Source organism: Carlito syrichta, unplaced genomic scaffold, assembly GCF_000164805.1.
Source record: "Carlito syrichta isolate Samal-C Ts95f unplaced genomic scaffold, Tarsius_syrichta-2.0.1 Scaffold316472, whole genome shotgun sequence".
Classification (NCBI taxonomy): domain Eukaryota; kingdom Metazoa; phylum Chordata; class Mammalia; order Primates; family Tarsiidae; genus Carlito; species Carlito syrichta.
The window spans coordinates 367,087-393,997 of NW_007260568.1; the positions used below are offsets into that span (position 1 = coordinate 367,087).

At 36.6% G+C, this 26,911-nt stretch overlaps 1 protein-coding gene across 1 annotated transcript in view; it reads right to left on the minus strand.

Annotated features, from left to right (window-relative positions):
* Positions 1-26,911, minus strand: part of THSD7B (thrombospondin type 1 domain containing 7B) — a 363,632-nt gene that overhangs the window by 233,081 nt on the left and 103,640 nt on the right. Inside the window, exons 2-3 of the mRNA XM_021707254.1 lie at positions 17,416-17,610; positions 11,284-11,547 (exon numbers count right to left, since the gene is read on the minus strand). Of these exons, the coding sequence (XP_021562929.1) occupies positions 11,284-11,547; positions 17,416-17,610 (459 nt within the window). The remainder of the gene's footprint in view (positions 1-11,283; positions 11,548-17,415; positions 17,611-26,911) is intronic.

The following is a 26,911-nucleotide window of genomic DNA, read 5'->3' on the forward strand; positions in this document are numbered from 1 at the left end:
TTTCTACATATAAGATCATGCTATTTGCAAACAGAGTCAATGATACCACTTTCATTGTAATTTGGATGGATTTCTTTATCTTGCCTAACTGTTCTGGCTATGACTTTCAGTAATATGTTGAGTAAAAATGGCAAGGGTAAGCATCCTTGTCTGGTTCTTTATCTTAGAGGGAAAGCTTTCAACTTTTCACCACTGAGTACAGTGTTAGCTGTGGCCTTATGATATATGGCCTTTATTGTGTTGACGTATAATCCTTCTAGACCATCATCCCTCAGACTCCACAAGCAATTGGTTCTAGAAGCCCATGTAGATACCAAAATCCATGGATGCTCCAGTCTCTTATATAAAAAGGCATGGATTGCTTCATAGCCTTTTGGTTACGATCTAGTGTAAAAACGCATAGAATTTACATATAATTTATGTCCATCCTCATATATTTAAAATCATTGTATTTGGTATTACTTTTAATACCTAATGCGATGCAAATGCTACATAAATAGTTGTGATACTGTATTATTTATATTGCTGTACTATTATTTTTAATTGTTTACAGAATATTTTTAACGCATGTTTGGTTGAATTTGCTGATGTGGAACGTATGAATATAGAGGGAACACGGTATACAATTTATTGAGGTTTTTTTTATCATGAAGATGTTGAATTTTGTCAAATGTACCTATTGAGATGATTACATGATTTTTGTCCTTCATAATGTAAATGTGGCATATCACATTTATTGATTTTTGCATGTTGAACTATCCTTGTATCCCAGGGATAAATCCAAGTTGTTCATGCTATATGACCCTTTTAATGTTATTGAATTTGGTTTGCTAGGATTTTGTTGAGAATTTTTTCTTCTATTTTAATCAGAGATAATGGCCTGCAATTTTCTTATAGTGTCCTTTACTGGCTTTGGCATAAGGGTATTCTTGCTTCTGTATTTACATATTCTTAATAGTATCCTTTGCAGCACATACATTTTTAATTTTGATGAAGTCCATATTTTTTCCCTTCATTTCTAGTGCTGTTGGTGGTATAATATCTAAGAAGACTGACAAACTCAAATCAATAAGCTATGCTGCTATGTTTTCTTCAAACAGATTTATAGTTTTAGTTATTAAATTTAGACTATGATCCATTTTGTGGTAATTTTTGTTATGGTGTAAGGAAGAGGTTGAGCTTCACTAAATTGCATGTGGATATTCAGCTGTTCCAGTACCATTTGTTGAAGAAATTATTCTTCCTTCATTGAATAGCCTTGACACCATTGTTGAACATTAATTGATCATAAATGTAAAGATTCATGGAAGGCTAATTTTGTATGTCTCTCCTTATACCAGTGCCACAGTGTCTTGATAACTCTAGCTTTGCAGTAAGTTTGAAATCGGGAAGTATATGTCTTTCAACTTTGTTTCTCTGTTTTAAGATTGTGTCACCATTCTTGGTGTCATTCATTTTCACATGAATTTTAGGATAAGTTTGTCAATTTATTCAAAAAAGCTAGCTGAGCTTAACATAAAGATTGAACTAAGTCTGTAGATTAAATAGAGGACTATTGGCATTTTAATGACATTAAGTCTCCTCATCCATTAACACAATACATCTTTCCATTTATTTAGGTCTTCAATTTTCCTCAACAATGTTTTAAATGTTTTCAGAGTACATACTCTGAATTTCTTTTGTTAAATTTATGCTTAAGTATTTTGAGTCTTTTGGTGCCATTATAAATAAAATTGTCTTCTTAATTTCATTTTTTGATTTCATTGTTAGTGTATATAACTACAACTTATTTGTGATTATGAATCTTTATCCTGTTAAATTCCTTTATGAGCTTTAATCATTTTGTGATTCTGTGGGGGAATTCCTTAGGATTTTCTGCTTACAAGTTAATAACACCAAAGGTCTGTTAACATACACATATGCACATACATATACACATACACAATACTGTATATTTATTTTTATTGCCTAATCACCTTGGCTTAAGCACCATTATTGTGGTGACTAGAAGATGAAAGTGGATACTACTTTGTCTGTCAATGAATGAACTTACAAAGAAAATGTGGTATATATACACAATGTAATACTATTCAGCTATAAGAAAGAATAAAATTCCATCATTTGCAGCAACATGGGTAGATATGGAAGTCATTATGTTATATGGAATACGCCACGCATAGAAAAACAAACATTTAATGTTCTAATTCTTATATGGGAGCTAAAAAAGTGTATTTGATGGACACAGAGAGTAGATAAGTGGTTAATAGAGGCTGGAAAGGTTGTGGGGGGATGAAGAGAGGTTAGTTAACAGGTACAAATATACACTTAGAAGTAATAAGACCTGGTTTTTGATAGAACAGTAGCCTGATCATAGTTAACATGACTAGAGTGTACATTTCAAAACATCAAGAAGAAAATCATTGGAATGTTGCCAGCATAAAGACAATATAAATATTTAAGGTGATGGATATTCCAATTACACTGATCTGATTATGTAAATGTATCAAATTATCAAATGTACCCTGAAAATACATACATCTTTTATGTACCAATAAAAAAAGTAGGGTAAAATAATAAAGTATCTTGTATCCCATTCTAAGGGGCCTGGGCAATGAGTTGCCATTGATGGTTTAAAATCTATGAGAGTGATAATTCAATTTGCCTCTTGGACAGATTCCTCTCATTGAAATGGGAAGGAAGGGTGGTAGGAAAAAGAACTGAATGAGGAAAGTGGATTGGCAGCCACTGTGGTGAATCTATAAGAAATGTAAACCAGCCTGAACCAATGCAAGGCAATGGTGATGGAAAAAAGTCAATAGAAGAGATAAACACCTTGAAAGCAACAATATTATATGGAGTTTATATCAGTAGTTATATTAAAACACACAAACAAAAAAGCAAAAGCAGTAAAATCTCAACATGAAAAACATAATCTTCATTTCATCAAATTTAAATTTTCTTAGCACTATTATTGCTCCTAAAGTGGTGAACTGAAGAGTCTTTCAAAGTCTCAGAAAATATAAAGCTGTAGAGGATTTAGTAAATAACTCATTTGGCAAGAATTGCAGATGACTACAAAGTTTTTATTTCTTTTTGCAAGAGAGGGTGGAACATATTTAGCTGGCACTGTCAGACTTACCAGGAGAGTTCACAATCATTTAAAAAGTTTGTCCCTTTTATTTTTACATCTACAAATCTTTGTGAGGGCACTACAAAAGCCTCTTTTAACGATCTTTGTTAATAAAAATTTAACTTTCTGTCCGTGAGCATGTTCTCCCAGCTCAGTCGAAACAAACTTGTTCATAGGTAACTGTAACAGAAATATTTCAAAGATATAAAATTTAACACACAGATAACATAAACTTTCTAAATGCATTAATATCAATTTACCTTTTTTCCCAGTGATTACAAACAGGTAAATGATATTTGTGCTTTAAACCAAAAAAAAAAAAAATGATTTAGATTATGATGATAATTATAATTTTGCTTTATTATCTATATTTCCTTATATATGACAGCAAGTTAATGAAACTAAAGTCACTAAACTGCAAATTCTAAATTATATCTGAATGCTATATTAATGAAAATAATTAGTTGCCTATCAAAATCAATTATAATTTATCTCTAATTTATACATACAAAATATATTTGCTTTTCACTTTATAATTTGATGAATTAAAGTTTATTCACATTTTCATTACTAGGTCACTTGGAAAACTTTTCTTTCTGCATTCTTCCAAAAACACTGCTTATCCATTCATAGCAATGCAATTTCATTTCTTCTATTCCCAAGGTGTATATCAAGGGCAAAATACAACAAGGCTTTCTGTGCTATTTGTCTCTGTATTGCACAGATGGCTTCTCGTGGATCTGCTTTTGGTATCCACAGCTGTTGTACCCAAAGGGCTGTTAAAACACACACACCTGTGTGCGCGTGCATGCTCACACACTTCAGAACTTGTATGTGGGTATATGTGTGTGGACTCTTGTCACGTCTAAACTAGCCTCTCCCTTCATTCAGTCAACATAAACCAAGAGCCTGCATGGTGCTAGATCCTGGGTTAGGCATTGGGGATGGAGAAATGAGCATGGCTGAGTCTTGAATTTCAGTGAACTCTCAGTTTAGCAAGATAAATAGAGATCTGCATAGATTTTTTTAAAAAAAATAAAGCTAAACATAGCCCTAAAAAAGAAGCACAACAGTGAAGGAAAGAGAACACTTTTTGTCACAGACATCACCTGATTTTATCCCAGAGAATGAAGAATCTCAGGAAAGGAAGAGAAAGGGCATGCCAGGCAGACTACAAACTCATGGAAACCCTTAAGTGTCTTGTTGAGGAGCTGCTATATAAAGAAGAGACCAAGAAAGATGCAAGCAGGCTTGTGGATGTCAGTGTGATGGTTGATGGCTCCAGGCGTGGAAGTTATCAGGTGGATGAATCAAGACAGCATAGTATAACCTCCACTACCAGGTGCAGAAGACAGAAAAAGAAAAAAGAAAAGACTGAGAGAATCTTAGGAGACAAAATTACTCATGTTTCAGTCATGTTTTAAAAAATATGTGTTGAAGTATGTGCTCACTAACTTCCAGGTGATAGTCTAGGTGCTGTGGATACAGCAGTTGACAAAAAAAGTAACAGCTTCTACTCTCTTGGAATTTTACTACTTAGTGGAGACAATAAGTAACAATTTTTAAAAAGCAAATATATAAACTACAAAACACTGCTCAAAGAGATCAAGGATGACACAAACAAATGAAAAAACATCCCAAGCCCAAAGATTGGAAGAATCAATAACGTCATATGGAAGCAAAAAAGAGCCCAGGTAGCTAAAGCCATCTGCAGCAAAAGGAACAAAGCAGGAGACATTGCACTTTCAGACTTAAAACTTTACTACAAGGCTATAGGAACCAATACAGCATGCACTAGCGCAGGAATAGACACACAGATCAATGGAACAGGACAAAGAATCTGGAACTAAAACCATGGACTTTCTTTTTTTGTTTTTTTTTTTTCAGTCGCATTTAAGGATAGTGACATTTTTAGTTCCAGACTTCCTGGTGCTAGGTATCAGAGGTATCTCATAACTTTTATCAGTAGGGCCCAGCAGAAGCATTAATCAAGCTTGCCATAGAGTAAAGGGAGTTTACAAGGCCTAAGACATCATGCATTATGCAAAAATTATACAAATCATAAAACTTATGATTACATTGATACAAAAGCTACACAAGTCATAAGGCTTACATTACATTTATACTATATTACTCAAACTTATGACTACTCAGAGAAAGGCAGTAAATGGGGATTTGTATCTTTCAGTTGATTAAGTATAGTATACAAGGAAGTCAAGGATCCCCTGAAGTTTCTTACTGGGAGTGCATCGGAAATAAGGGGACTCTCAGGAATGTTGTTCAGGAATGTACAGGAGCACTTGAACCCTTGCCATGCACTAGTCTAGGGGTTGTGGCAATGTGGACAGATACTAGTGGGTCTCTGTATCAGGTGGGAGGGTTGGTGGATAAAACACCAAATTCTTCAGACCTTGGTTGGGATAACTCAGTTATCAAAACCACGGACTTTCAAATAACTCATCTTTGACAAAGTCAACAACAACAACAAAAAACACTGAGGAAAGGAAAACATATTTAGCAAATGGTGCTGGGAAAACTGGCAACTACATGAAGAAGAATGAAACTGATAGCCCCTACCTAGCACCATATATAAAAATTAACTCAAAAGTAATCAAGGACCTAAATGTGAAACCTCAAACTGTAAGAATCTTAAAAGAAAACTTCGCCCTCCTGGACTTCACAGTGGGCAATGAATTCATGGCCAAGTATTCAAAAGTAAATGCAGCAAGAACTAAGATTGACAGGTAGAACCTTATTAAAATAAAAAGTGTTTGCACAGCAAAAGAAACCATCAAGAGAGTAAAGAGGCAACCCATGGAATGGGAAAAAATATTTGTAAGCTATGTATCTGACACAGGCTTAATATTCTGGATCTACAAAGAACTCAAATGAATGGACAGGAAAACAAAAGAAACCCCAAAAACAGCCCCATTAAAAACTGGGCAAAGAACATGAACAGACACATCTCCAAAGAATACTTTTAAGCAACTAACAAACATGAAAAAATGTTCAGTCTCACTAATCTTCAGAGAAATACAAATAAAAACTACAATGAGATACTACTTCATACCGGTAAAGATGGCTATCATTAAGAAGTCAAAAAGAGCAGGTGTTGCCACAGCTGCAAAGAAAAGGAAATGTTTCTGCTCTGTTGGTGGGAATGAAGCTAGTTCAATCTTAGTGAAAAATAGTGCGGTATTTTCTCTAAGAACTAAAAATTGAGGTTCCATATGATCCAGAAATCCCACTTCTAGGGATACACTCAGAGGAACAAAAATCGCTCTCCCCAAAAGACACCTGCACACATATGTTTCACTACAGCACTATTCATAACAGCAAAAACATGGAGCCAACCCAGATGCCCATCAAAAGTGGACTCGAGTTTTTAAAAATGTAGTGCATATACATTGGCTTGAACATTACGCAGCCATAAAGAAGAACAAAATCATGTCCTTTGTAGCAACATGGATGCAACTGGTGACCATCTTACTTACTAAGTGAACTATTTCAGAAACAGAAAACTGAATACTGTATGTTATCACTCATAAGCAAGCCCTGCTCCCTGGTCACATGAGCCAAAGGTGGGAAAAACAAATATTGGACACTGCTAAAGAAGGGAGAGAGGGAGAAGGGATTAGGGGCACACAACACCACGCTGGGAACCAGGTCCACTATCAGGACTACAGAGGGCCTGCTAGAAGCCCAAACCTTACCTGGATGAGATTTAGTCATGTAGTGAATCCTTATATGTACCCCACAACTCTAAAACAATAAGATATATAAAAACAGAAATATATAATGAGTCAGTTGGTGATTAAGTTGCTATAAAAAACAGACTGGCAAAAGGAATAGGAATTGATGGGGTAGATTCGTGGAGTTGGAAAGACCTGATATGACGGGATGCTGAGCAAAGATATGAAAAGAGAGATGAAGGCAAGGCTGGGGAGGGAAAAATGTTCAGTCTCACTAATCTTCAGAGAAATACAAATAAAAACTACAGTGAGATACTACCTCATACCGGTAAAGATGGTGTGGGAGTACTTTTTTGTACTATTCTTTGAGAAAAAAAATAATGGGAATAAAAGACATAGTTGGAAATAACTAACCTAGAGTATCTTGATTTCAGTAGCTGCTATTTTGTTGCCCAAACCAGGCAGTCCTAGTCAACATGTGGCCTGTTGTCACATAGATAGAAAATACACCACTTACTTCTGCGTCAGGCAGAGATGAACTTCATTAGAAACCAACAGTGGTAGATTGGACACAGGCACAAACTTCATTTTTAAGTTTCATTTTTAATGAAATTTTAATATCTGTTCTCATAGTGATGGTCTCATAGGCAATCACTTGGCTTTGATTACTTGTGGCCTAAAGCATCCATGGAATCCATTAGAATGGGTAACTAAGAATTTATGGATTTGTACTCCTACAGCTACGCATACCAACAGGAGCTATACAGGACACCTCAGAATGAGCAATATGTATCCTCAGGAGGAAGTCTCTCTGATGTCATCATGGGAAATCCCTATTATGTCTTCCAAAAGCAAACAGAAGACAAAGTTCATGCAAGGACTTAAAAGGGCAAACCATTTCCTATTCTTATTGGGAGTTTCAGATTGGGGCAGTTACTCTGGGCCTCAGGTTGTCCATGATAAAAATAGAATTCGTAATAGTGAGTTAATATATATACGCACACACAACTCTTTTTTTGGTAGAGATGAGGTCTTGCTATGTTCGGGCTGGTCTTGAACTCCTGGCTCAAGTGATCTTCTTACCTGGGTCTCCAAAAGCACGAGGATTATAGGTGTGAGCTACTGCACCTGTACTAAATGCTACATCTTACTTAGTACGCATTTTTTTCCTTGATAGATGGGCATGTGTCATATCCCTAGAGGTGACATGATAAGAGTATTTTCACTTGTTATCTTACAAAATCATTTTTGAAAATTCATTATAAAAGTATCTTAACACAAGTATCATAAAAGTTGTGAGCCTCTAGTAAATCTTGCTTAAAGCATATTTTCATTTGGGGGAAATTTTTTAGATTTCCTGCTAGTTTTTGCCATTGCACTACAAATTGGTTGAGTTATAAATGTCTCCTCTTTCTTAAAGATGTTTTCACTTTTAACCTGAAATGGTTATTTCCTAAATTAAAAAACATCCACAAATTCATGTAAAATGAGAGATGAGTGATAGATAACATAAAAAATAGATGACTTGCATTTGGTATAATCTTGTCAATTCTATTCCCAAATTATATCTTTAAAATACTCCTCTACTCTTTTATTGCCACTTCCCTAGTCAGCCTACCATCATGACTTACCTTGGCTAGCTGTTATAGTTTCTCAGTGGCTTTCTTGCTTTCTTTAAGCTATTCTATAGAAAATGGTCAAAAGTGATCTTTAAAAACCCTAAATTGGATTACATTGCCTGTCCCACTTCCCAGCTGACGACTTTCACTTAAATTAGATCCATGCTTTTAACTTGTCTCATAAGATTCTTTAACCTCACTTCACATAGCTCTCCCCTCACTAAAACCACAGGGCTTCCTCTGTTTTTGCTTTTTTCTCCAAAACATCTTTCCTACCTTTCATCTTCTAGACACAACACTAACTGAAATTGCCACCTCCTTACTCTTCATGTCTTAGATTTATGTCACTTCAGTGAGGACTTTCTTGAAGTCTATCTAAAGACTTTCTATTCAGCATCCTCAAAGCTAATCAAGACTTGAAATTCTTTATATTTATTAGTTTTATTTCTATCCCCCACTGAACAATAAACTCCACAATAAACTCTGATTTCCTCATAACTATACACCCAAGTCATAGAAGTCCAGGTACACAGCAGTTCAATACAGTCTTTGATCAAAGAAATGAATAAACCAAAATGCACAAAAAAGCTAAAAAATAAAGATTAGAGTCACCCCAAAATGGGTCCGTTAATTGCTTGTTATGTGTTTAATGTTTTTGAAAGTCAAATCACTTAAGACAATTAATACAAATTAACCTAGGAAGCATACATAGAGCAATGGTAGCACTAACAGATCTACCATATGACCCAGCAATCTCCAATTTGGGTATATACCTGGAGGAACTCAAATCACTCTGTGAAAAAGATACCTGCACACGCATGTTTATTGCAGCATTATTCACAATAGCAAAAACGTGGAACCAATCGTGCTGCCCATCAAAACTGGACTGGATGAAAAAAATATGGTACATATACATGACAGAATATTATGCAGCCATAAAGCAGGACAAAATTATGAACTTTGCAGCAATTTGGATGGACTTAGAATCTATAATACTCAGTAATCTATCACTGAAACAAATAACTGAGTACCACATGTTCTCACTCATAAGCGGACCCTGAACAATTCTCATAAAACTATAAGAAAGGGATTGGCAGTAGTGGGAAACTGCCAAGGGAGCAGGAGGAGGGGGTGGGGGTACACTTCATCAATAAGGGTACCTGATCTCAAATCAAGTGAAGGAGGAACCAAAGTGAGGCCCATACTTTACCTGTACAATGACCATTTGTATGCCTAGCCCTAAATTATACCCCACATCTTTAAAATAAAAAAAATCATTTGTATAATGATATGGGTATATATTAAATAAACATGAGCTAGTACATTGGCAATAAAGAAGAACTATCATTTACCTGATCTGTACAGAACTGAATTCAACTTGTCATTTCTGGCACTACTGAACAAGTATATTAGTACATAAGACCTTGATGACTAAGAACAAAATCTGTCATTTCTTGAGTTTCTCACTCAAATACAAATTCTCTTCATAAAACTTTATGAAATTTCGAAGTAGTTTAGTCTATTTTTAAGGTAGCTAAAATAAGTAAAATAGAGCAGGAAATTCATAAGCTGTATTATAATTATCAATCTCAGCTTCTTTTGCCACTTTTACCTCAGTTGTTTTTTGGTTTTTTTTTTTGAGTTGGAGTCTCACTCTGTCGCCCGGACTGGAGTGCAGTGGCCGCTCCTGGCCACTGCAGCCTCGACCTGCTGGGCTCCGGCGATCCTTCCGCCTCAGCCTTCCGAGTAGCCGGAATTACAGGTGCACGCTACCACGCCCGGCTGATTTTTTGATTTACTGTAGAGATGAGGTCTCACTGCCCAGGCGGGTCTCGAACCCGCAGGCTCAGGCAATCCACTCACCTCAGCCTCCCAAAGGCGCGGGATTACAGGCTGAGCCACCGAGCCCGGTTTACCTCAGTTGTATTTAACTTTCATTCCTTCTCTGTGAACGTGTCTTTCAGATTTTCCCAACTAAGTTTTAGAATTTTCTCCCTAATTAATATCTCATGAAACTCTTCCAGATTGCCTCATATTTTTCCCTACAGTTTTATTCTATCAACTTGAATGCACTTATACTTTTAAAACATTTAAAATTAACTTTTTTGGCCTTCTACAGTGGCTCATGCCCGTAATCTCAGCACTTTGGGAGGTGAAAGTGAGAGAATTACCTGAGCGCAGGGGTTTGAAACCAGCTTGGGCAACTTGGTAAGACCTCATCTCTACAATAAATAAAAAAATTAGCAGGACATGGTGGCATTTGCCTGTAGTTCCAGCTATTTGGAAGGCTGAGGCAGGATTTTCTGAGCCCAGCAGGTTGAAACTACAGTGGTTGTAAGCATGCCACTGCACTCCAGCTTGGGTGATAGAGTGAGACTTCAATCTCAAAATAACAATAATTATAATATTAATATTTTCTTTAAAAAATCAGCTTTTTCACTGGTATTATGTCAACTGCATTAGAAGAAATTCAAAGTCTGATGCCTTCAATGTATATGATCAGAGCACCAAAAACCAGCATAGAATATATTCATTTGTACTGGGCCTTGGCAATCTCAGTGAAGTAGAACAGTTGCTCACCACCAATGAACTGTGGCCAATAAACAAAGGTGAAGTATAGGATGAGGTGAGTCAAGGACCCAAAAGCATCACAGTCCAGATCATTGTTGAGATATAGATGTGTGCCCTTCACCTCTTCATATTTTATGAGAGGCAGTGTGTTATTGACAAAGGAGAACTAAAACGATTATTACAGAACAAAGCTACTAATTCTAGACCTGGGACAAACATCCTGAGCTGTGTTTCAGTGTTCTCGTCTGTTACTTAGCATCCATCTCCTTACCAGAGCTGCTGCAGAGAGATGGGTCAACAGGTCTTCCATTTTTATCAGAGCAGGATACAGCTTGAAAACGCAAACCTTCTCCACATTCTTTGCTGTCTCCCTGTACCCACAGTCCTCGTGAAGGCTCTCTTCTGGCTTCTGGAAGAATGCAATTTGACCAGTTTCCATAAGATTGAGATAAAAAGGCATCACAAGGACATGGTTTCTTCTCCACTAGAGGGTACAGGTCAGCATCCTGGCATTTTTCCTTTTTTCTGCTTTTCCCTGTTCCAACAAGAAACACCAATATATAAATTTTGTATCTGTTGGTTTGTTAAAGTCACTCATATTTTTGTACTTACAGACTCTTACAATATTAAACCTTAAAAATAAACCTTTCTTTTTTCACTCTTTTTTTTTTTTCCTTATAGAAGTAAATCCTAGGACAATGAAAGCAACTCCTAGGACAACTGTGAAATTCAAGTTAATTTGGAAAAAAAAAAAGGTTTCATCTTGGAGAGTGGCACAAAATACTTAGACGATGTTTGCTACAGTGGGTCAACAGCTAGAAAATTCTGGTTAATTTATTTAATATTATTTTCTCTATAATTTACTGATAAAAAAAGACTGATTGCCTTGTCTTTATTCTCCTTGAAACTAATGGTTGCCAGGGAAACCAAAGAAAGGCTCTAAGTATTAATTCCCTCCCTTTGTCTTCAAGTAACTTTTTAAAAACAGGATTTATTTATTCAAGAAGCAAAATGATATCCTCCCACACAATGGCCTTGGAGTGACAGTAGGGGTCTTGGTTGTGGTGAACAAAGTTCAACTCATTTTTTCCCTGCTATCAGACAGCTCCCAAATGGTGATACAAACAATAAATTGAAATAAATAATCAAATCATATTGGACAATTGAATCTGAGAAAAGGCTATGACTTCCATTTTGAGAGATTCTTCTAATTAGAATACTCTAGAATATGATTTTACCTTATTAATTCGTTTTGATGGACCTTTTAGCTCCAACAACTTTGAGCAAGGCAATGCAGTATCATTTTCCACAGCTATGAATACTTAATAATCATGTTTAGTGGATTCTAAGTCAGCCTGTAACTTGATTCAACTTTGCTGCCAATACACTTTCTATAGATTACTAAAAACAAATATCTTAGATCTAATAATTCTACCTTTTGTTTTTTCATTAGTGAGTCATTAGCTAGAGTCATGCATGCAAAAAATGTAGGCAGCTTTAGCTTTATTAGACTATTTCCAGTGTTTATAGCTGCTTTAGAAATACCTGATACAAGTTGATACATGAGCTACTTTCTCATTGTCAGAAGGTTTGCACCACATAATTCTGCAATTGTTGGCTGGATAAATGACTCTCTGCTGGGCTACAGTGCTTATGTCCACAATAAATAAGAATCCTGAAGAATCTGGAATTGATCTGGCAGAAGCTTAAGCCACACCTCTGTCCCTCTGGGAGGGGACATTCACTTGCTTCTACCACTAGAATATAAATACTAAATATTTTATTTGCCATTCAAATTTGGGAGACGCAAACGTTTTATGTTCTGAAAATAAAATATTTTCATTTACTGATTTCATGGGGGCTTGGGTAGAAAAACTATATTGCGTAGACATTAAGGTGGCTAAGCATCCTTCAGTGTATATGCAGACAAAACAAAGTTCTAGGGTTCTGAGAAATCATACGAGGAAGAACTATTACAATGTTGTTAGAGCTGGAGAAATATAGTCTAGGCAGATAGTACAGATATGCGAGGACATAAAGCCCTTAAGAGGTTGGTATATCTGATGGAAGCACAATCATGAGAATATATTGGTTGAGAGATACATCAATGGGTAGTGATTGGCTCATTTCTATCAGTATTTAGCATGTCCAACTCCCCATTCTTCCCAAATTTCCATAAAGTACTGTTGAAATCCCCTGTTTCCGTCTCTTCAATTTCCACTCTCTTCTCAACCCACTTAACCCTGGATTCTGAATTTATTTATTCCTTGAAACCACTGTTATCAAAATGATCAGCCAAACAAACAACGGCAACAAAAAACAAAGTCCTAGAATATCTTTTATTCCTTATTTTCAGACTTGATCACACAATATTTGTTTAAAGTGCTGACTACACCCTCAATCTTGAAACAGCCTTTCCAAGTTCCATCATACCATACGTTCTTGTTCCTTACCATCACTCTACACCCCCACCCTCTCTCTGGCCACATATCTCTGACTTATTTATTTGGTGAATTCTTCTTCCTCTCTACTTCTCTTAACTGGTAATGTTCCTCAGAACACCATTTTAGGTTCTCTTTTGATTCTACATCTTCACCCACTTGAAGAGTTTAAATTTCTGCCTTTATTTTTTTTCCCCCAAATTATTATTTCATTGCAGATTTCACACTCAAGCTTCTGATCTGTAGACTGGAAATCTATACCTATACAAACAACTGAACTCAATATGATAAAACCCACTATTATCCTCTTCAGCACACCTTTCTTCTGCTGCTTTTCCCAGTGCAACTACATCAAAAGTTGGAATGTCTTAAATCATTCTGTTGAATGCCTTACAGCTGACTAATGACAGAGATACAACACTTCAAATGCTTAAAGATCTCTTGAATCAGTCCATGTGCTTCCATTCCAACGAATACCATGGTATTTAGTCCCACCTTCAAATCTTCAGCTTGGATTACTACAATAAGTTCCTCCAAGATCTGCTACCATACCTTACTTCCTCCAATCTGTTCATAGCATTGCAGTCAGAGCCAACCTTCAAACATGTAAATTTGATCATACGTTTTTACCACTTAAAACTCTGTAGTGGCCTGCCACGGTTCATAGGATGAAGTCCAGACTCTCCTCCTTGGATCTTCAAGGCTTCATATGATTTGAACCCATTGGTATCTGTCTCCTGGCTACATTGCACCACTCTGTCTCCAGCGTGTTACAATCCAGTCATACTGAGCATCATTTGGCTTCTGGAATTTGCATGTGTTACTCAGATATTTCAATAAATTACTGCCTCCCTCTTCAGTGCCTATTTGTTTTTCAGGTCCAAACTAAAAGGTTACTCTCTCCAGAAAGCCATCTTTGAACATGGAAGAATAGTTAGAGAATTGCATTTGCTGGCTCTGAAGATGCAGAAAAGCATGTGCCAAGGAAAGTGGGTGGCCCTCTACCAGTTTGAAAACAAAAGAAAAGAAATGATCTCTTACAGCCTTCAAAAAAGAATGCAGCCCTATCAGTGTCTTGTCTTCAGCCCTGTGAAACCCTTGCCAGACTACATACCTACAGAAATGTAAAATAATACATTTGTGTTGTTTTAAGCCAGCAATGTTGTGGTAATTTGTTACAACAATAGGAAATGAATATAGCACCCAATACAACAGCTACTGTAGCAGGGAGCATACTATACTATGATGTAATTATCTCATTATGGCAGTAAAAAAACTCATCATATCTTCAATTGGACCGTAAGGTTTGTTGAGGTCATGTTTACCTCCTCTCTTGTAGTATTTGCAAGGTCTAGCACGTATATGTGGTAAACAAAAAATGTTTGTTTAGCAATTAAGAAAAGAGAGTTATAAGAAACAGGAAAAAGGGAAGGAGGAAGAAAAAAAGAAAAAAGAGAAAGACAGACAGAGGAAGGAAGAGGAAAAGAAGAAGGAGAAGGAGAAAAAAAGAAAATTTTTATCTACAAAGCAACCAGAAGTTACTAGCAGAACAAATATTCTGCTTAAATATGCGCTGTCTCTATGTTTATGATATCCTTCTTAATTGCATGGCACCACTATTTGAAGAAGGATTTTAGAAAGTTAGTTAATTCGGAAATTGTTCTCACAATAGAAAACAAATTATCAGCGGTCCTTTATTTTGATTATATTCTAATCAAAATCAGTTTTAACTTTTGGACTTAGAACAAATTAGTACTAAAAAAGTTAATCCCGAGTACAACTCTAAAGACTTTTCCCTTAAATCAGAGTACGTATTAGTTATCTAGATATTTTGAATATATATTTACATAAAACCTGAATAGATTTTCGATTTAATAAATTGAATCTTTTCAGCACTGTATAAACAGCTGCTTTAATTTACCATTCAGTCTAAAATTTATGATGGGTACAACATATAGAACTCAGTTGTTAAAGCCTCTTGTTAAAAAGAGAAAAAAGAAAAATAAACACTCCAGATGCCCCCATATTCAGTGGAGTGGCTGGTATGTGTCTATACGACTTTCTGTATGTGTTTGTGTTAAAGATAAAAATAGTCACATGGTTTTAGAGTCTGAGACCCTGGTTTTCTGCATCATTCATGTTAGAGATTATTTATTACAATTACTGCCAAATTACCTGGGGGATGCCAAAATGCAAGCATCAGTTTCACAACAATGAAAATAAGTCTTAAAAGGTAGAACAATTTCAATTCACTACTGAGTTTTTTTCAATAGTGATACCACATGATTGACTTACTGATTTTTTTCTATAATTAATGTATTTCTTGAAATTGATCAATTTTGTGAAGGCACACAAATATCAATTAGCTGTGTAAGAAAAAAAGTTTCCAATGATCTTTTATTATGAGTAGTTTTGAGGTTAGAGTTTGCAGGCAAATGTGCAACAGTTCTTCAATATTCACATACAAAGTACATTTTAAAGAAAAGTCAAATTCATTAGAGTTCTAACAATTCATAATACAAACTGTGCTGGTTGTAAATTGAATAAATACCCTAGGATTTTCAACATCTTCCATTCTCATTGTGCAGGTGCAAAATATCATTAGCAAATTTTCAAGAGAAAGGAAAAAACTGAACACTAATTAAAAACTTTTTTTTTCCTTCTAAAGGAAATTCACTCTTATCTCAAAGATATAAAGGGTTGCTAGGATCATGGCTTCTGACCCATTATGTATGCACATGCAAGCAATGTTTTGCATGTTTCATTAAACAGTTTCATTAAGTTGGCCGCTGAACTTCAAATTATTCCATACATTCTATCCCATCGTAATGTTTTCCTATAAGAAATTTGTTTTATTTTTTAAATGAGCAACATTGCATTAAATTATATATGCATAGTCTTTTTGTGGAGGAGAGAGCACAAACACAGCACATCTTATTTGATGTTTCTATTTGTGGTTATACATTTCACCTGCACTCACAAATGTGCTTCCAGTTTGTGTGCAGCAATACTGTTAAAGGCTCTAGTCAATGAAGTAAGGCCATTACAGTGATTTAAATTTAAAATATGATCAGATAGGTGATGCATTCAGGCAAAGGGGTCTTGAAACCAAGAGAATTAGCACTTAAACTGCTCAGGAGAACAAATGGTCATTTGTGCTCAATTCTTCAATGTCAACACCAATTTTATTATCTCAATGATTATTCTGGCATTTTTCCTTTGGTTCTCTATTCCTTGAATTAAGTTATCTATATTAACTACAAATACATATGCAGTTAAGAAAGTTGTGGCATATTTATCTAGGCATGTAGTAAATGTACTGCTGCATCAATTATTTGTATATTGCAGGCAAAAAATTGCTCCAGGACTTCAATTAAACTATTAGTTGCTTTAATTTCCATTAAATTTCACAGCTGTAAATAGAACTGATAGTTAATAATATACCACAAAAGCAAAATCTGTATATGTAACATGGTTTTGGCCTTACACTACTAAAATTTTAAAATGTCAAATTGCTTACAAGGTAATGGCAAAAGACAATAATGTCGGTTACATTTGCCTTAGACATTCTTTCCAAATCAGTAACTGCTTTCAAGCATGTTGAGATCCTGGTATTACAAAATACTAGAAACTTTGGCATTAAATACTCAAAAGATGTAGGTGAATAAAATGCCTTTTATGACTACAAAGATTATAAAACTCTATAGAAAGGAACTTGATAGTAATAAAATGGTTCACATCTTTCATTCACATCACAAACACTGAGTACACATTATATATGAGGAATTGCTCTAGGTATTGAGGATATATATGGGGGGATGGGAAGAGAGGAAGAGACTTGACATAAATTCCTGTTTTGAGGAACTTATATTCTATGTGAGAGAATCATGGAGGAACTTATATTCTATGTGAGAGATTCAAGCATAGCTTGCCTGAGCTCAAGAGTGAGAGCCACACCCTACCTGTGAGCTGTCGCCGCCGACTTTGAATGGTATCACAATTTGTGGAGCAGGGTGTAAACTTGGACCAAGCAGTGAAGGTACAGTCTTCTCGACACGGGACCGTGCATTCTTGCACAAGAGGAGGCATGCCATTTGACTGCTTGAGGCATTCTGTCATTTCTGCTGACTGGTTATCATCAGAGATGCATGAGACAGCTAAAAAAAAAAAAAAAGCATGGATTATTTTGTTATTATTCTGATTAAATCAACCTGCTGCTGGATCTTTGACAAAATAGCAGAATCCCCCAATGTTTGAAAATTGGGTTTCACTGTGACTGCAAATGGTGTTCAACATAACTAACCTTATTTCACTCTGGAAATTAAATTTTTACTGTTGGCATTGGAGGTATTTGAGGATTTAATTGGTTTCATTATTAATCCGAACCCTGCACTGACAGCAACAAAAATAACTTCCAGTAATTTATTGTACTTTCTGCTTCTGAGCATCTGATCTTTAGGGATGATATAAAACTAAGAAAGAGAATCTATAAGAGAGTAAAATGAAAACAACAGAAAAGTTTTTAAAATCATATGGACTCTTCCTATATTTGATTTGTGTTTGTTTCCTTGTTTAGACAATACTTATGGTGGTAGTCCTATTTTCATGACACAGTCAGTATTTAAAAAGGAATTTCTGCTTTTTTCTCCTTATTGATACATAAAGATCAGTTAAAAATATTAAATATTTTTTTTCAATCACAGGTATCTGTTCAGATAATTTTCATTACAAACATCTTATCAGTTGCAGACAATGTTTGAAAGTTTCTCTCACATACTTGGCTATGATGTCTCTAGTCATACATAAAATAACTAATAATCTTGAAATAACACATTTTATAAAATTTTAGTTAAATTTTTAGTATATTCCATAATAAATAATGCCATTTATTCTGTTTGATTATGAATGCATGATATTTTGGCACACTTTTACTTTACCCTGATTAATTATGGACTTTCTAAGAATGTAAGTTTATATTCTCTAGAACATTTCTCAACCTTGCACTACTGAAATTTTTGATTGAAAAAAAATTTTTGTGGGTGCATAGTAAGATATTTAGCAGCATCTCTGGCCTGTCCTCTACCCATTAGATACCAGCAGCACACATTTCTTCCAACTTGTAACAACTAAAACATCTCCAGATATTGTCAAATGTCCCCCAGAGCGCAAAACAATCCAGCTAAGAACCACTTTTGAAAGCTGATCCCTAACCATGAATGTCTATGAGAATACACATATTCCATGGTGTCATTTCAGGCCTGCAGTATTAGCATCTTTGGGTGAGAGGTCCAGGAATATTTTTGTCTTAATATGTTCCACATGATTCTGATCCACCCTATCGACTACCCATATTTGGCATGTCATTACACATTGTGTGTATTAATGGATATTTGCTGAGTTAATGGATATTTGCTAAAGAAACCATAGTTTAGAATCATTTTTATTATAGCTCTTTAAAATCACCATGTTGGCCAGGCTTGGTGGCTCAGCCTGTAATCCCAGCGCTTTGGGAGGCCAAGGTGAGTGAATTGTCTGAGCCTGTGGGTTCGAGACCCGCCCAGGAACTTGGCAAGACCTCATCACTACAGTAAATCAAAAACTAGCCGGGTATGGTAGCGCGTGCCTGTAGTTCCAGTTATTTGTAAGGCTGACATGGAAGGATCGCTGGAGCCCAGCAGGTCGAGGAGCATGCCACTGCACTCCAGTCTGGGTGACAGAGTGAGACTCCGACTCAAAAAAATAAAAATAAAATAAAATAAGTAAAATAAAATAAAATCACCATGCGACAAGAAATAAAAAGATCACAGCTTAGGATTAACATTGTTAAGAATTATTTATATAAATTTCTCTAATACAAGGTAAGTATACATAGGGGGAGACTATTCACATGCCCATTTTTCTTACATTCTCAATTTATTTATTATAAGCACATCAGAGAACAACTCTATCTGAATACTTTATATCTATTTTTTTAATTGCTGAAAGCCAAACTTGTCTAATGCTTTAGGGCCAAGGAATTAGCTAAGATAACAATGCTGCACACACAATACTTTCCAGTTTGCACAGCTGCTCCGTGGCAGGTGGAACTATTCATTCATTTTGAATATTTTTGTTTTTATCCACATCCTAGGAACAAAATCCATTGGACACCAAGCCAACATCACCTGCATTTTCTTTGTTGGGGATATTGCTGGCATTAATAATGAATACAACAAAATACTTTGTCTTAAGTAGAGTACAAGCAAATGTTATCTGAATTGGATGTTTAGATAACCAATTGAGAGTCAATTTAGAGAACTTTCATCTTGCCAAGTTAATTTTTTTCCAAGATGACAATGCACTGAAAAACATGAAGAGAAATCTGATATACAAATTTAGGAAAGTTGTAGAATACAAAATAAACAGACATAAAGCAGTCGCATTTCTTCACACCAATAATGAACTAGCTGAAAAAGTAATCAAGAAGACAGTTTCATTTACAATAGCGACAGAAAAATACTTAAAAATGTAACCAAGTAGGCAAACTACCTCTATTAAGAAAACTACATAACTTGAAGAGGTCACAGACAAATGGAAAGACACCCCATGCTCATGGAGCAAAAGAAAGAATATTGTAAAAAATGACCATACTACCCAAAATAATCTAAAGGTTCAATGCATTGCCTACGAAAATACTGATATCATTTTTTCACAATCCTAAAATTAGTTTAGAACCAAAAAAGAGTCATAATAGTCAAAACAATTTTGAGCTAAACGAACAAAGGGAAAGGCATCACACTACTGACTGCAAAATATATTACAAGGCTATAGTAACTCAAATAGCATGGTATTGCTATAAAAAACAGAAACAAAGACTAATGGAACAGAATAGAGAACCCAGAAATAAATTCACAAAAATATTTATAGCCAACTGATTTTTGACAAAGGAGCCAAGAACATACACTATCAAAAGGATATATTCTTTAATAAATAATGCTGAAAAACTAGATATTCAGATGTAAAAGAATCAAACTGGACCCCTTTCTCTCACCATATTAAAAAAAACTCAGAATGATTTAAAGAACTAAGTCTAAGACTAGACTAAGCCTAAGACTAGACTAAGCCTAAGACTAGACTAAGCCTAAGACTAGGCTAAGCCTAAGACTAGGCTAAGCCTAAGACTAGGCTAAGCCTAAGACTAGGCTAAGCCTAAGACTAGGCTAAGTCTAAGACTAGGCTAAATCTAAGACTAGACTAAAAATACTAAAAGAAAATCTAAGAAAAACTCTTCTAGACATTGGTCTAGGCAAAGATTTTATGGTTAAGGCCTCAAAACCATAGGAAACAAAAACAAAAATATATAAATGGGACTATATTGAAATAAAAAGATTTTTCACAGCAAGGGAAACCATCGAATGAGTGAAGAGACATTCTGTTGAATGGAAGAGAATATTAGCAAACTATTCATCTAGCAAGGGACTAATATTCAGAATGTATAAGGAACTCAACTCAACACTAAGAAAACCCAAATAATCTCATTAAAAAGTGGGCTAAGGATCTGAAAAAGTATTTTTCAAGTGAAGACATATAAATGCCCAAGAGGTATATAAAAAATACTCAACTTTACTAATCATCAGAGAAGTTCAAATAAAAGTCACAATGAAATATCTTATACCAGTTTGAATAACTACTGTTAAAAAATAATCATAAATCTGGATGGGGGTGAGAGAAAATGGGATTTTTATATACTGTCAGTGGGACTGTAACAGCCACTATGGAAAACAGTATGGAGCGTTCTAAAAAAAATTTAAAATAGAACTATCATGTGATCCAGCAATCCCACTGCTGACTATTTATCCAAAGGAAAGGAAATCATTATATTAAAGGGGTACTTGCAACCTAATGTTTATTGCAATACTATTCACAACAGCAGTGATAAAAAAAGAATCAAGGTGTACATCCACAGACAAATGTATAAAGAAAATGTGGCATATATACACGAAGGAATACTACTTGATCATAAAAGTAGGGTAAGATCTTTTCATTGCAGCAACATGGATGGAACTGAAGGTCATTATGTTTAGTGAAATAAACCAGGTACAGAAAGACAAATATAGCCTATATGTGGGAGCCAAATAAATTGTATAGCTAGTGGATTGAAAGTTACCAGAGGTTGAGTAGAGTGTGGGATGAGGGGATGAAGAGATCTTGGTGAATGGGTAGAAACATAAACTTAGAAGAAATAAGTTCTATTGTTTGATAGCACAGTAGGGCAATTGTATACAATAGTATATTTCAAAACAGCTAAAAGAAGGGACTTGAAATGCTCCCAACACGTAGAAATGAAAGATACTTGAAGTGATGGATACACTGACTCAATCATTACACATTATATGCATATAACAAAATATCATATGTACCCCATTAAAATAGACATATATTATGTATCAATAAAACAACTTTAAAAATAATTAAGGTGACTCTCCTTTTTTTTTTACTACTACATTTATCAAGTTATGTAAACTCTCATGTTTCAATGAACTCATCCACGTAATGGGATATTAATATCCACTGTATGCGATAAAGTAGATGAAGTGCTCAGGACAAAATTAGGCACTTATTACATTAGTACATGATCCCTGGGAGTTATGTATTCTCATGAAACAAGTACTGGAAATAAAATGTAAGAAATGAAAGGAAAAAAGAGTCTACCATCACCTGTCTTGGTTCTTGGTTCAAGAAGAACTTCTAAATCCCTCCAAAAGCTTCTTGAGCCTTTAAAGACTAGCGACTCCCTTGAATTATAATGCTGACAGCAGCTTCGACTATGAAAAAATACAAATGCACTGTGTGTATGTATGTGTGTGTGTCTGTGTGTGCACACATGTACAAGTATATGTAAATGATATGGCTTCTGGGAAGTCACAGTAATGGTGGTAGACAGAAAATAGTATAATATCATAGTTTCCATAATAGTGATAAGTAGAATGAGGGAACTAGATACTTCAGTCTTTCACGAAAGGGATATATAACAGCCAGGTAGGAAAAATAAACCATTACAAAGAATGTATCTCTCAGACATCTGCTATTCAGTTGAACTCTGAGTCCTGGGTCCTTCAGATCATAGTAAGCCACTTGCAGGCCACAATCTAGAGAAAAGGTTTTTCTTTTTGTGCTTTCAAGTATGTCAAGAGTGTATTATATTATACTAGTGGGAAAGGTCCTTCTTTTAGGAGAGGAAGACATTTACTTCTGACCCTCCCTGAACTGAATTGTCTAAGTGAAGTAAATTTAATGCTTAATTATATTATATTTGTTAAACTTGGAATAATATTATCTTGACTGGATGGAAATTGTACTCCCATGTAAAATTATTCCAAATAGCTATATAAGGATCTGTTTGGGGCATTGTTTGAAGTTTAGCTATCTTAAGTTCTGGGCAGAAATCTTTCCAAGAAAGTGCTTAGAGTGGCTGGATATCCCTGTTAGGGAATGATAGAGAAGGAAGTGTTTGGGCCAAGCCACTCAGACAAGAGCAATAACCTGGCAAGTGGGTGTGGAAGAGTGGCTTGGAACCTCTAAAAATCTCCTTGGTGACTGAGGCCACATGTTCCTCTTCAAAGTGTCTATTAAGGTACATAACACATAGAATGGAGCTCAGCTACTTCATCTTTTTCTTAATTGTTACATAGAATGAGCCTTGGGACAAAGGAAACTAAAAGGGGAGGTCAGAGTGGGGAGAACAGTCACTAATTGCTTTCCCCTGTTATCTGATTCTTTTCAATTCTAGCAGTATGAAAAGGAATGTTCTGACATGAAATGTAAAATTATCTGAGAATTTAGCAAGAGCAACAAAGCATGGACCTGTATGAATTCTCAGAGTGGCTCATAGTTAACTTTAAAAAAGAGAACTGCTATTAATGTAGGATAGTCACGCAGCCCTCTTAAGCTTAAATGATGACTAAAATCAGCAGATTATTAACTATTACTAAATGGCCAGTCTTTCTGACCTCATCACCTCTAAACTCTGATAGTCAGACATACTGTGATAAGCTTTGCCTCTTTTCAATTATGATATGAAGAGGGCAGAGGTTATTGGCCTTATGATAAGAAATGATAATGTTCTCCCTGGGAAGACTAAATAAGGATGGAGTCTGCTGCTTCAGATCATCACCTTCACCAAGGACACTGAAATTACTTTCCTGAAGTTGATTCTGACTAGAGTTCAACTCTAGCAGAAAAAGCGTAGAAGGAATTTCATTCAAGAGGTCATAATTTCCAGAAAGTGGGTAGCAAGCTGGAAATATTGAAGGGCTCTTATAAAGTTTCCTGTCCTGCAACAGTGGCCTGCCTCCATGCAGGTACAGAGCTCAATTTCCATGTACATTAAGGAGCTGGAAGGGTAGGCAGCAACTGCTCAGCTCAACAAATGTTCCTACAAAGTGTTCTATATGTAAGGCCATGCACTGGTGGCCTAGGATCAACAAAAAAAGGAACATGGAAGTTAAATTTCACTACAGTCAGAGGACTGCAAGAGCACAGCACTGGGACCTCAGGCCCTGGACAGTCAGTAGAACCTTTTTGAAAAGAATAATACACAAATGGCAAGTAGGATATGCTGAGTGAAAAGAGCATGAGTTGAGCCAGAGGCCTGAAACGCTGTGACACTTGTGCATAGAAACAAACAATGTGACAGGCTGGCTTTCTGCTCTTGTTACTTCACAGTAGGACCTTTCGACTTCTCCTTTGACAAGACACATAACACTTATAATTACATGTTCAGTGTCTGTAATTTAATGACACACAGGGCCACTCACATGATGGAAGTCCAAAGAGATACGCACAAGTCACAACCACGTGTCCAAAGAGTTAAAGGCTACAATTGAGATTTTTAAATTGTGTAATAAATCATTTCTATCTTCTTATCTTAACAAATATGTCTTCATAGTGACTTGAAATCCAGATTCCAATAAATTATTCTGGGATGACTAGAATTTCAGACTGGAATATGATAGCAGAAAGTCTCTGACTTTCTCCCTTCTCTTCTCACCTCTAGTTTGATTCTGTCCCAGGAGGGACCTTTGTGTACTTGTGGGTGGACACTGTAGTCAGCCCCCCAATGCTCTAGACACAAATTGGTCACCTATTATCTACTCCTTGGCCTTGGATATACTTATAGGCAGTTCAAGTTTTTCTTTAGAGGATTTGACTCAGGGAAGAAGCACCTACAAGCCCTGAAAGTTGACTCAGGGCCATTGAACAGGAATTCTGGGGTGCCGAGTACCAGGCAGGGTTCAGGCAGGGGGCTGGGTAGGGAAGCATGGGCTCTGGTGGGTCTTCCATATACCTCAAAGACCCCCTTGCTCAAAAAAAGGAGCACAGAGGGAAGAAGGCCAGAGTGGGAGCATCATGGCTAGTGCTGAGCCTCTTGCAAAACTATACTCTGCTGCAATTATTTCATCAGACCTGATATAATCTTTCTCAAGAGCTCCTTTCCTACTAGGCAATCAGGAAAGGTAAAAATGCCAATTAACACTGTCTCAGTTCTGGCCATTCTAATTAGTTTCTTTCTTATTTCAAATAGTTTTCTTCAGGTAGGTGTGCAGTATCTCTCTTGCAGCCACTTCCCCATGTCCTCACAAGATGGCAGCTGTGTGTCTGTGGCAGCCAGCAGGGGCCTCGGCTCTGCATGATGGTTCCTCAGAAGCTCTCTGGGTCTTTGCTAACCTAGGCAATAAGAGTGGTCTGTGTCCACTCTCCCTGATGACATCCACTGCTGAAATCTCAGGCTAAAGAACTCAAGATCTCTTTCCTTTCAGCCTGGTCAGGTCATCCTTCTCCAGCTAAGAAACTCTCACTCTACCTCAGCACCTGCTGATGTGAACAGCCTGCGGGGTTCCTGTGGTGAGTGACCCAGGAGGTCCAGGATGGCTCTTCTGCTAGGCCTATCAGTCACCACCATCAATTACCACACCATCCCGGGGGGAGGGCACGTGGAAACTTCTGAAGACTCTCTTTGGTGGCGAGGACACTCTAGGGAAGGCATTAAGGCACTTTTTTGCCTAGTCATCCAAGGCCACCTTGGGCCCATGCTTCATTGAAGTGGTGTCCCTGGAGGGCATTTCTTCTTAGAAATCTAAACAGGGTATGGAGCAGACACCCTTCAGCTTTCTTCTCTTCCCTTAGTCAAAGTCCACCTTTAGAACATCAGTCCTGAGTCAAGGGAAGTCATGGGTCGCATTCCTCCTGTGTCATTTCTCCTTCCTACCCCAGTCTCTTCTCTATTCCTTCCCATTACCCACTCTATCAGGAATAGGAGAGCTTTTCATCTTTCCTTTCTCACAAAGACTTCCCCACATCACATCACTCTCCTTCCTGAACTAGCATTTATCCCCGTCCCTTTCCCTGAAGCCATGATGGCAGACAGGTTACAGAGAGAAAAAACTGATTGAATGAAGGATACAGATTAAGAAGCATTTAAAACTATGAAGATGCCATACACATGCTTCACCACTAAGCAGGCCCTGAGTCCCAGGAGACCTGAGACTGTCACTGGCTTGTGTACTGATGTGTCTCCTAATAAGTGACGGAGACACATTAGACTTCTGCCAAGTTGAGTAGATGAATTCTTGAAGCCATCATGGAGTAGGGGAGGCAGAGGTTATTGGTTTACCACGTGCCTGGAGAGGGGCTATGGTACTAGGTGCTGAAGGATTTAGATTCTCTACTGGACAGTTCAACACACTTCGTCCTTTAGTATGAGGAAAACCTCATGAGATTTTTGTATGCTAATTTGTTTCCAGGAAGTATTGTTTTCCTGCTGCTGCTGTCACAAATCAAGTGGCTTAGAAGAACAGAAATTTGTTCTACCGTTCTGGGGGTCAGAAATTCAAAATCAGTTTTACCAGACTAAAGTCAAAGTGGCAGCAGAGCTGGTTCCCTCTGAGGGCTTTAAGGGAGAATCTGTTATCTCTCCCTGTCCAGCTTCCAGGGTCTGTCTACACCCCTCACTTATAGACCCTTCCTTCTCCATCTTCAGAGAAGTGTCTTCACATCTCTTTCTGTTTGTCCCTCTGCTCCTGCAAAGCCACTTTCACCTCCAACAATATATTTCAGTTCAATGGTTGGTTTAGAAATAAATGAAGGGAAAATCTCCTCAGAGGAATACTGGCATTGAGAAAGGAATAAGAATAGCTATAAGGAAGAGAAAGTTCCATATCTTGGAAAAGAAAGCTAACTCTATGCTGCTTTCTGTTGACACTACTATGGACACATGTGCTCTAAACTGTCTGCCAGAAGCTATGGCAACCCTGGGCCACTCCCACATTACACCCTATGTTCAAGAGCCAAGAGCTAGCCAGGGTTAGAACACACATGGGCATTGTCACTGAGATGCCATCTGGAGCAGTCTTGCCATCGTATCTGTGCCTCATTACTTGGGCTTCAGGGAAGAGAGAAAGCTTGCTTTGATTTTCTCTC